This window comes from Alosa alosa, chromosome 11, assembly GCF_017589495.1.
Source record: "Alosa alosa isolate M-15738 ecotype Scorff River chromosome 11, AALO_Geno_1.1, whole genome shotgun sequence".
Lineage (NCBI taxonomy): Eukaryota > Metazoa > Chordata > Actinopteri > Clupeiformes > Clupeidae > Alosa > Alosa alosa.
Window position 1 is genome coordinate 30738754 of NC_063199.1, and position 12402 is coordinate 30751155.

At 45.6% G+C, this 12402-nt stretch overlaps 1 protein-coding gene across 1 annotated transcript; it reads left to right on the forward strand.

Annotated features, from left to right (window-relative positions):
- Positions 1-7970, forward strand: dnaja2b (DnaJ heat shock protein family (Hsp40) member A2b). The gene is made up of 9 exons (XM_048257558.1): positions 1-158; positions 922-981; positions 1196-1431; positions 2157-2237; positions 3253-3386; positions 3498-3694; positions 3959-4103; positions 4460-4587; positions 7665-7970. The coding sequence occupies exons 1-9, from the start codon at positions 81-83 to the stop codon at positions 7851-7853; spliced, it is 1248 nt and encodes a 415-aa protein (XP_048113515.1). The 5' UTR covers positions 1-80; the 3' UTR covers positions 7854-7970.
- The last annotated feature ends 4432 nt before the right edge of the window (positions 7971-12402 follow it).

The following is a 12402-nucleotide window of genomic DNA, read 5'->3' on the forward strand; positions in this document are numbered from 1 at the left end:
GTTATCAACCGGCTTTTCTCTCCCGTCCTGCGCCCAGGCTCTGCTGTTGCTAAAGGGGTCTATCCTCACAGTGGACCAGTATGGCGAACGCTGTGGACACCAAACTGTACGACATTCTCGGGGTTTCTCCATCAGCATCCGAGAATGAACTGAAAAAGGTGAATTAGCTAAAGCTACTTATTATGCACGATAGGTCACTGGCACGGTCCATCCCATCGGTCGCACTTGGATAACGTTAACGTAAGATGAGCAGACGTTTGCTCTAGCTAACCAGATAGCAGGATAGCCATTGCCATTGTGCTAGTTTTTACACTACCCTGCTTTGTTATGCTAGCTAAGATTATGCTAGCTAGCTGACTAGCTTGCTATTCATGTGGCCTAGTTTCCTACGTGAAATTGCGTTTTTGGGCCTAACACCAAAATCTGGGCGCCTTTGTATGACTGGCTTTTTGTCAGCGTTTCATCTCACGTTCAGTGTTTGTCTGACAAAACAATAACGTCAGATGGCAAATGTATTATCTTGCCGAAGGACCACTTCAGGAGGCTACACAAACATTGACTGACAGGCGTAACGTTAATGGAAATCTTATTCGCTAGCTTGTAACGTTTACCCACAAAATGTAGCCATAGCTATTAATCCGCTTTTGGCATTGCTGGAAGATCTCAGCGATTTCTTGAAAACTATGTCATTGGGGAGTTGGTTCATGTTTTCATAGGACATGTATGCTTCACTGATGGTTGCACAATGTTTTTTATAAAGTAGCAAATGTTAGGTAAGAAGATCAATCTCATAAGTCATAACCTCCAGCACTGCTAGCGGTATTGATGCTGTGAATCCCCCCAAATGATGACTCTTGTCCCGTAAGAACGAGTGCAATTGGGTCTAATTGACGTGATCATTGATTTGCCCGTGTTCCCCAGGCATATCGAAAACTAGCGAAGGAATATCACCCAGACAAGAATCCCAACGCAGGAGATAAGGTAAGCAGTGCTCCCGTGACGTCAACACGTGTATCAGCTGTGTGTTTTGCGTTTAGGGGAGGTATATGAGTTCGCGATTTAGGTTAGATCAATGCAATGCATTTTAATAATTGTTACATTTAATTTTCAGACACATATCCTCTGTTTTCATTTTGTGTTTTCATATTTACATATGTATGTGCTTTCCTCTGTGTGTGCGTGCGTCTGTGTGTAGTTTAAGGAGATCAGTTTTGCCTACGAGGTGCTGTCCGATCCGGAGAAGAAGGAGCTGTACGATCGCTATGGCGAGCAGGGTCTGCGTGAGGGTGGCGGTGGGGGGGCCGGCATGGAGGATATCTTCTCCCACATCTTTGGCGGGGGCCTCTTCGGCTTCATGGGGGGCCAGGGGGCGCCAGGGCGCAGCCGAAACGGTGGAAGGAGGAGGGGCGAGGACATGGTGCATCCGCTCAGGTGAGGCCTGGGGGAGAGAAGAGGGACAGAGAGAGGGAGGGAAGAGATGGGTAGAGAGGAGAGGTGGTTAGAAATAAAGATGGAGTCTTTGCTGCATTCATTAGGGCCTGATGGTCATTGAAATTAAGGGGTGTTGCATATGGGAGTGAAGCAGACGTTAGTCAAGCTTGGAGCATAAAGAGAAGAGTACAATATCAGAATGTATCTCTGACTTGGGTCATAGTTCTGATAAAACATGTACAATTCCTGTTCATCAGCTGCTGTAATCATTATAAAGTATAACGTGACTGTACAGCATCTTTTTATGTTGAAAACATACTTTAGACTGTCTGTGTTTGACACAAAAGCTGAGCTGGCAGAGGTATAGGGTGTGTGTGTCTATGTGTGTGTGTGTGTCTATGTGTCTGTTTATGTGTGTGTCTGTGTTGGGTGTGTGTGTGTGTGCTGGGCGTGCATTGGGCTTAGCTTCAGCATGACCTATCAAGTAGATGAGCAAATTCAGGATGGCCAATAGGCATGGTTCAAAATGATTTTTTCAGCCAATAGGATGGCTAGTTTAGGTTGTTTAGGAAGAGTGACAGTCATGCTGCCCTTACCTGACTAAAACCTGTCTAAAACGGCAGCAGTACAATGACTGAAGAGGCCCGGTGGTAATGAAAGATATGGGAGCCTCAGAGGGACATAGAGTGCGTGATTCAGTGATTGTTTCCTGTCTTCTTTCACAGGGTGTCACTGGAAGATCTTTATAACGGCAAGACTACAAAACTGCAGCTGAGCAAGAATGTTCTCTGTGCCGCCTGTAGTGGGTGAGTAGATGGGTGTGTGTTTCTCCTGTATATTTGTGTGTGTGTGCGTTTGTTTGTGCGTGTGTGTGTGTTTGTTTGCGTGATCTGAAAGTCAGCTTGTGGTCTCTGATCAGTATATAGCCACCTCTTACTTCATGTTTGTCCTGGTTTTTGTTTGACCCAGTTTGCCAAACAGACTCCGATACCAGCCAGAAGGCCATTACCTAGCCAGATGGAAGACTCTTTGGCATTGATGTTTGGTCTTGTGGCTGTCTTTCTACTAAAACACAGAATGTCTCTGCCTTTGTAAACCCTCTCAGTCCCATCATGCTGGCGGTTCTCAAGGGTTCCCCAGGGTTCCTCAGGGTTCCTCTTAGTATTGATATGCTTGTGCTTGCTTGGCGTGTCATTACATTAGCCTGTCCCAGATTCGTGCGTACGCTGTGTCTGTATGAAACCTCTGGTGTCTGTCTCCACTCTTAGTGATGGGTCATAGTTAGAGGTGTGTGTGTGTGTGTGTGTGTGTGTGTGTGTGTGAGAGCACAGATCTCTTTTCCTAATCTTAGTGATGGGATGACAGAGGTCTAGGCCCAGAGGCTGACACTAATATTGAGACTGGTGAAGGTAATTAAACAGGTCATGCATTTTAAAGTTGGCATGAGCATTATAGATTTAAAAAAATAGGTTTTTGAAAGTGTCAGCTTAATAGATTCTTTGTTTTTATCAGAAAAGAGGTTTTGTTGGCTGATGGATCGCCTTTTGGACAGTAGCGTAGAGTGCCACTGCCAGTGTTTCCATTTCTCAGTTTAAGATTTGCTGCCCCCTGTTGGATATAATGTTCCTTTACTTCAATGCCACTATCCAGATTTGTGTGTTCACTGCAGATGGACGTGACAACAGTTGCTCAACTTTTTATTCTTAAGGAGTTTGCGTCATGTTCTCCTGCATATATTTGTTAAATATTTGCAGGACGTGTACACCAACATTTACATGGTGTGTGTGTGTGTGTGTGTGTGTGTGTGTGTGTGTGTTCCAGGCAGGGCGGCAAGCCAGGTGCGGTGCAGAAGTGCGCGGCGTGTCGTGGGAGAGGTGTGAGAGTGATGATCAGGCAGCTGGCCCCTGGCATGGTGCAACAGATGCAGTCAGTCTGTTCCGACTGCAATGGAGAAGGTACAGGGTGTGTGAATGTGCCTGTGTGTCTGTGCATGCTTTAATGTGTGTAAGGATCAATCAAAATGTTTATTGCAGAAACTAAAGGTGTGTGTGTGTGTGTGTGTGTAGGTGAGGTGATCAGTGAAAAGGATCGCTGCAGGGAGTGTGAGGGGAGGCGTGTGATTAAGGAGGTGAAGATGCTAGAGGTCCATGTTGATAAGGGCATGAGACATGGCCAGAAGATCACCTTCGGTGGAGAGGCTGACCAGGCGCCCAACACCGAACCTGGAGATATAGTACTCATTCTGCAGGAGACAGACCATGAGGTACACACGCTTGCTCGCACACACGCATGCACACACACACAATACTGAACCTGGTGACATACTACTGGTGACATGACATGGTGTTTATACTACTAAAGACAAACACACAGGCATACACACACACACACACACACACACACACACATGTACTTACAAGTAGGCTACATGAGAACAAGAACACATGAGCTCTAATATACACGTTAACACAAACTCTTGCTTCCAGTGTGATATTATGCATGTTTTGCCTCATCTGACTGTGTACAGGACTACCGTCGGGATGGCAACGACCTTTATGTGACCCGGCGCATCGGGCTGGTGGAGGCTCTGTGTGGCTTCCAGCTGCAGCTGGTGCACCTGGACGCACGGCAGCTCCTCGTCAAACACCCCGCCGGAAACGTCATCGAGCCTGGTAGGGCTGTCTGTGTGTGTGTGTGTGTGTGTCTGTGTGCGTGTGTGTGCCTGTGTGTGTGTGCCTTGACAGAATGACCTGTGTGCGTGTCTCCAGAATAATCTTAATATGTGTTTAATGTCATGGACATAATAAAGCAATTATATACGGGTAAATCTCATCAGTGAAGTTAATGTACTTGTGTGTACACAGCAGGTTATCAGCCTGAATTGCCTGTGTGTGGACTATACAAGTAAATGGTCTCTTTATGAATGAGTGTGGATACTGTGCCAGATATGCTACTGATGTATGTCTATGTTTGCATATTTGTACGTGTGTGTGTGTGTGTGTGTGTGTGTGTGTGTGTGTCTGCACAGGCTGTGTTAAGGTGGTCAAGGGGGAGGGGATGCCTCACTACAGAAATCCATTCGAAAAAGGAGATCTGTTCATCAAATTTGATGTGCAATTCCCAGAAAGCGGCTGGATCGGTCCTGAGAAGCTGATGGTAATACACACACACACTAGGGCTTTGACTTTGGCCCAAAAATCATATTCGAAGTTCGTTTGTTTATTAATATTAAAATTCGAATATGTATTAATAATATTTTAACCATTAAATGTCTCCAGTAAGACCGATGTTGGTATCAAACTTACGTTCTATATGTTCTGTCCACCAGAGGGCAGTGTATCAGTCAATGTCAATAGACTATGTGCACGAAAGGTTAAAATTGTTATTGAGATAGGGCTGGGCGATAGCGATATGTATCGCAATAGACATGTAATCGATATCAATAAAAAATACGTTCGATAGAACATTCATAATTAAAAGCAACACACACCTCCTGCCTTACGTTGTCCATAAATAAATAGGCTAAATATATCTTGCATTGTAGTATGTCAAACTCTACCAGAGTAGGCGATAGAAGTAGGCCTACCTCAACACAGACTCTCCTTCCCCCGTACACTCTCTCTCCCTCTCAACAGGCGCATCCCTCCTCAGCATGCACAACATGTAATCCAAACATTAATCGTGCAAGATGACTGGCTAAATTGCTATTAAACCGGTTAGCATCATTAGCAGGCTGCACTCTAATTTGTTTAAAACTGTTGCATTCAAATTGACTGCTAAGTTCTAATCATCTCAATCCCGATGCAAATGGAAAAGTATTTTCCAAGACTCAAACGGGCCTGTCCCAAGGAGAAAAAGTATTCATTTGAAACTTAAACACGCGTAGGGAAACTGAACAGTCTAACCAGACTATGATACACTAGCAAATTAAGCTAACGTTACTTTGTTTACAATATTTCCAGGCTTCAACCAGTGCTGCTTTTAATTCAGACTTATCTGCACATTTATTTATTTGAGTGTTTTTCATGATTGTGTTGCCATTTCTTTTCCCTGTTTGCTTTGATTGATAACTGAGGTGATTAAAATCAGAGGAAGGTTAAGTTTAAAATAAAAGTGTCTATTATGTCTATGTGTGAGCTCACTAAGCGCGAACCAGCCAGATGCTAACGTCACCTACAGGAGCCCAGATGACCAATAATAGCCTTGCTAATGAGCTCGTGATTTTACTTCACCAGGCGTGGAAAAAAAAACTCGGAATCTGAATCGAAAATAACGTTTACAACTAAATACATTTATAGACATTATCTCCATAGGCTAGAGGTTCTAATATTAAGAGATCCCTAAAATTCGTTCGAATATCTTTAATTTTAAAAATAATCGAATTATATTCGAATAACGAAGTTCGGAGTCAAAGCCCTAACACACACACACACACACACACACAGAGAGAGAGAAAAAGTGCTAACCCCTGTACAAACCTGTGATTGTTATTGTTTTAATCAGAAGAGAAAGCAGTTCTGTCTTACATAAAGGCTTCCATACACACCAATGTCGGGTCGTTGGTGGCATTATCAGGGTATCTGCAGGGTTTTAAAAACTATTAAAAGGTAGCAAATCAACATAGCAAAAATAAGGGCCATTAAAAGGTATTAAAATGTATTATACACATTTTTACGAGGTATTACATTTGGAACTATTTTTTAAACAATGAATAGCCCATTCAGTGTTACCATGCATTCAGGAGCAGCGCACCGCCACTTCTAGCCCACCACCACCACCACTCCTAGCGAACCACCACCGCCACTGCTAGCACACCACCACCGCCACTGCTAGCGCACCACCACCGCCACTGCTAGCGCACCACCACCGCCACTGCTAGCGCACCACCACCACCACTCCTAGCGCACCACCACTCCTAGTTTGGGGCAGCCGTGGCCTACTGGTTAGCGCCTCGGGCTTGTGACCGGGTTTGCCGGGGTTTCAGGGTTTGCCGGTTCGAACCCCGACCAGTAGGCATGGCTGAAGTGCCCTTGAGCAAGGCACCTAACCCCTCACTGCTCCCCGAGCGCCGCTGTTGTTGCAGGCAGCTCACTGCGTTGGGATTAGTGTGTGCTTCACCTCACTGTGTGTACACTGTGTGCTGAGTGTGTTTCACTAATTCACGGATTGGGATAAATGCAGAGACCAAATTTCCCTCAAGGGATCAAAAGAGTATATATACTTATACTTCTAGCGCACCACCACCACTGCTAGCGCACCACCACTCCTAGCGCACCACCACCACTGGGGGGCAGCCATGGCCCACTGGTTAGCACTCCGGATTTGTAACCGGAAGGTTGCCGGTTCGAGCCCCGACCAGTGGGCCGCGGCTGAAGTGCCCTTGAGCAAGGCACCTAACCCCTCACTGCTCCCCGAGCACGCCGTTGTAGCAGGCAGCTCACTGCGCGGGATTAGTGTGTGCTTCACCTCACTGTGTGCTGTTTGTGTTTCACTAATTCACCGATTGGGTTAAATGCAGAGACCAAATTTCCCTCACGGGATCAAAAAAGTATATATACTTATAGACTCCTAGCGCACCAACACTGCTAGCGCACCACCACCACTCCTAGCGCACCACCACCACTGTTAGCGCACCACCACCACTGCTAGCGCACCACCACTCCTAGCGCACCACCACCACTCCTAGCGCACCACCACCACCACTCCTAGCGCACCACCACCACTCCTAGCACACCACCACCACTCCTAGCACACCACCACCACAACTCCTAGCGCACCACCACCACTCCTAGCGCACCACCACCACCACTCCTAGCGCACCACCACCACTCCTAGCGCACCACCACCACCACTCCTAGTGCACCACCACTGCTAGCACACCACCACCACTCCTAGCGCACCACCACCACTCCTAGCGCACCACCACCACTCCTAGCGCACCACCACCACTTCTAGCGCACCACCACCACTCCTAGCGCACCACCACCACTCCTAGCGCACCACCACTAAGTTTAAGTGTATCAAACCCAGATCAGACCCTCTCATTGACATCTACAAAGGTTATGTTAAAGAATCACTAATTCAGACAAGCCTGTGGAACCCATATGAAACTCAATCTTTTACTACTTTGTTTTTTTGTTGGTAGGTAGAGTATGAGTTTATGTCCATATATATTACATTACATTTGGCTGATGCATTTTTAACCACATGTGTGTGTGTGTGTGTGTTCTTAGGAATTGGAGGACCTACTTCCAGAGCGTGAGAAGGATGAGAATATCACAGCGGATGCAGAGGAGGCTGAGCTTGAAGATTATGACCCAGGTCAAAGTTCATGTGGGGGTCACAGACGTGAGGCGTACAACGACAGCTCCGACGAAGAGGGGGGGCCACATGGGCCAGGGGTTCAGTGTGCACATCAGTAACACACACAAACACACACACACCCATAAAACGCACACACACAGGATTTAACCTCCCGCCCTCTAAAAAAAAAAAAAAAAAAACAAGCAGACACCTATTAACAGACTCACACAGAAACATATAACATGCCTATTCTAAAAAAAAAAAGACAGTGTCACAAACACAAACACACACGCGCGCACACACACAAACACGCACGCACACACACACACACACACACACACACACACACACACACACACACACACACGCCAACACACACACAAACACACACACGCACACACACACACACACAAACACACAGCACACACACACACACACACACACACACACACACACACACACACACACACACGCGCACAAGACACACACACAAACATACACACGCGCACAAACACACACGCACACACGCACACACTCACACTCACACACACACACACCCTTCCCCCCACACACGCAATGGGGGAAATCTGTTGACTATGATGCATATGTACATACTCCTAAATATTTACTGATGAAACTACTGGAACGATGGCGTGATCTGACCCATCATACGCACATAGAGTCAGAGCTGAGGGTCTCTAGTCCATAGGCACCCTGCTCTACATATTTACCGTTCAACTTCAGGAAGAGTTAAGTATGGCATCTCATCTAAGTAATGTGTTACAGTACAGAAACAAAAGAATGTCTGTGAATTTTGTTTGTTTGTTTTTTTTTATTTTGTTCAACACATCATTTAATTTGTAAAGAAGCCGCTGACCTGGTCTTGCCAGACACCTGAAGTAAGCAGACCAGGGAGAGTTCGGACAGATGGACTTCAGTTCAACCTTGAATGCGTTTCTCGCATGTACAAAGAAACATATAGACACACACTTGCATAACTAGTTTTGTTTCAATGTGTCTGTGGTGGAGCGTTTGGTTGAAGCCAACATTTAACTGAATCAGTGTGAACCTCACTGCAGAACGGAGGACTTCTAATCAATTTTGGTATGTGTGAGATATTTATTTATTTCTGTGAAAGTTTAAGTGAATTAAAAAAAATGTTCAAATCTGAAACTGTTTGTGTAATTATTAATGGCAACCTCCTTGGCCCACAAGTGGTGAAACATTAATAAGCCACATTATTGATTAAAACCTGAAGACATTAAGGAGTCATTCACTTAGGGGTTATTTATTTACTTCAGTGAATCACTCATTCATCTAGTAAGGTGTGGGGGAGCCGGTGATTTTGAACTGGTGGCTTTAGTCACTGAATGATCACCAGCTCACCCACATGAACTGATTCACTTTTTGAAAGACAAGAAAGAGACTGTTCTTAAGCAAAGTGTGCAGCCATATGTTTGCTCATGAAAACAGATTAAGGATAAACTCTTAAACGAGGGAAGACACCTGTGGCAGGAGCTCTTTGTCCCACTCCTGTCTAACCATAGCTGATGGAAATTTAAATTTAGCGATTTAAAATGCCTCTGAGTTGCTAAATCAGGTTGGTCTAGTCCAGCCAATTGGCCATTGATGAGCTCAGTCAGTTCCATAGGAAGAACAAATGTAACACAGAGTGGAGGATTCTGACTAGCAGCACAACTGATAGAGCTGAGGGCCATCTACAATAGTTGTTGCACATACAGTATTCTTTTTCTCCTGCAGATGGCAGCAGTTCACACAAACAGAGCCCAAAATTGCAGTACTGCAGTAGGAAGAGTGTGTGTGTATTTGAGTGTCTCTTGTGTTATTTTCCTGTGAGTAGAATATGTTAAGCAGTCTTTAGAGTGTGTGTGTGTGCGTGCATGTGCGGGCGTGTGTGTTTTTAATTGTCTTTGTCAATCTTCTGTGCGTAGGGTATGTTGAGCAGTTGGTCCGAGCAATTCTTTGAAGCCAGCAGTGTTCCTGTTTAGAGAAAACAGACCACACACACACACACACCCAAACACACAGTAGATCAATTATGTAGATTTGTGTTTACTTGTGTGTTTAATTATGTGTTTATACTGTACATACTGTGTGTGTGTGTGTATCTGCGTGTGTATGTGTGCCTGTGTGTGTGTATCTGCATGTGTGTGTGTGCGTGTGTGTGTGTGTGTGTGTGTGTACCTCTCTCTGCGGGTTTGCAGTATGTATGAACGTTCTCTTCTCAACTGCTCTAGCCGCTCCCTCACTAACATCTTCTGAAGCTGCTCATCCTCCTCCTTCAAACACACAAACACACACACAGATACAGTACAAATATTAACCAACATCAGCACACACACTTAAACAGTGTGTGTGTGTGTGTGTGTGCAGGCTGTGTTCACATACCTGTGTAAATGCACTAAGATTCTTTATCCCAAGCAAGTCATCATCTGACTTCCTGTTCTGAATGATGGTCAGGCGTTCCTGGACCTGATACACACAGCAACATTTTATTTTGTTTTCCTGCCCTGACATAAAATGTGCAATGTGTACACTTTGAGCAGCATACTGATGTGTACAAGAAATAAACGCCATGTCACGTATAAAACGATTGTGTGTGTGTGTGTGTGTACCCTGAGTGTGTGTCTCTCTCGCTCTCGCTGGTAGCGAAGTTCCAGTTTCCTCTGCATGTCCACCAGACTGCGCATTGTCTCCTCTCTCTCCAGAACTGCCATCGGCTGCACACACATGCACTCTTTCTCACCACACACACACTCGCTCGCCACACACACATTGCTCAGCTCCGCACACACACCCCCAGCACATTCACCCTCCTGTTTCTCAGGCACACCGTTGTGATTCTCACACACACTTTTCCGATTCTCAAACACACTTTTTGCAGCACCACACATCTCTTCTACATCTGGACACACACCCTCCTGAGTCTCATAGACTCCCTCGACACACACATCCTCTCCACACACACTCTCCTCCTCACACACACTCCCTTCGTCTGTGAACACACTCTCCTGGTCGATACACACAGAACACACACCCTCGTCTACTTCAGCACACGACTCCACACAGACTTCAGGTTCTTCGCCCATCATTACGGGCGTGTGTGACCCGTCGGGGTGTGTTTTCTGCGGTTCTAAGTGTGCGTGCTGTGTTTGAGGATCTCCAATGTCTGTATACGTTTGGAGTGTGTGTATATTCGGTGTATATTCAGATTGAGAAAGTTGTGATTGGAGGTCTTCAGTATGCAAGAGTGTGTGCATTGCAGGCACGTCTGTGAGGAGAGTGTGTAGTGTCTGAGGCTCTGAGTGAGTGTGTAGTGTCTGAGGATCTCCAGTGTGTGGGTGTGTGTGGAGTGTGTGTGCTGCAGGCGCATCTGTGAGGAGTGTGTGTGTGAGGTCGGGCGTCTCCTCTGAAGGCTCCTCTGAACTGACTGCTTCCTGTACAAACAAGAGGATAGAGAGACATTCAAACGAGCAAGGCCACCCCACGTTCCTGTCTTTATGAAAAAAAAATAAGTCAAAGTAACATAATTCAAACTCTCATTTCATCGTCATGGCTGAACTTTACTCAACAGAGAGTAGGAATGTGGAAGAAGGCTGGCATGTCACACAGAACCAACCAATAGTAGGAAGAAGAAGAGATGGAAAAGGAGGAGAATGGAATCTCAGAGGTGCTCATGTGCTGATTTGATCATGCTGGGGAAGCCCGAGAATACCTGGTCCTGGTCAAGAGGTGACTGTGGAGGTGAGTCTTGATTGGCGGGTTCACTGATGTCACCCCAGGCTGCTGCAATCAGAGAACCCTGCTTCTCAAGGCCCTGCCCCTCTTCTGCTGCTATTGGCTCGTCATGCTGTACATCACACTGACTCCTATCACAGAGGATCTCCAAATATGGAGTTTCCTCCATGAGAAGACGGTCTCCAGGGTCTGAGGTGAAAGGGGAAGTGAAGACAGAAGAAATAAAACACATATAAAAGAGTACCATTAGGCTGTGAGTTTGGGATTTGTGTTCATTGCTAGTGGAATACCCATAGAAGTCTCTGCACTCTGATTGGCTGGGCACTCAGACTGCGTCTCCTGGTTGTCACGGAAATCCTGTAATTTGTTCAGATGACACTGAGGTATAGACTTACACACACACACAGGTCTTTAGACACACACTTTCACTTATTCACAATGCTGTACATAATGATGTGTGTGTGTGTGTGTGTGTGTGTGTGTGTTACCTGCAAGTTGTGTGTGGAATTATTCTCTGGATGCTTGTCTCTTTGTCGAATTAAAGTAGTTAGATGCTCTCCTCTGGTATCAGTGTTTACATCTGGCCTATGCGCGTGCACACACACACACACACACACACACACACATACATACACACACACAAATATACATAAGCAGTTTTGGTAAATTAACTTTTTTAACTCTTAAAGGCGTAGGTTTTTGAACATTCTAAGATGAGCTATGAGACAAACGTTCACACTTGGTATCATGTTTCAACACACTTTAGGTCAATATCACACCGGAATTCTCCTTTAATTAATTACACTTGTACCTGTGTGTGTGTGTGTGTGTGTGTGTGTGTGTGTGTGTGTGTGTGTGTGTGTGTTACCATGTCTCCCAGTTCTGTCTTGCTGCCAGGAGAGCTGCATG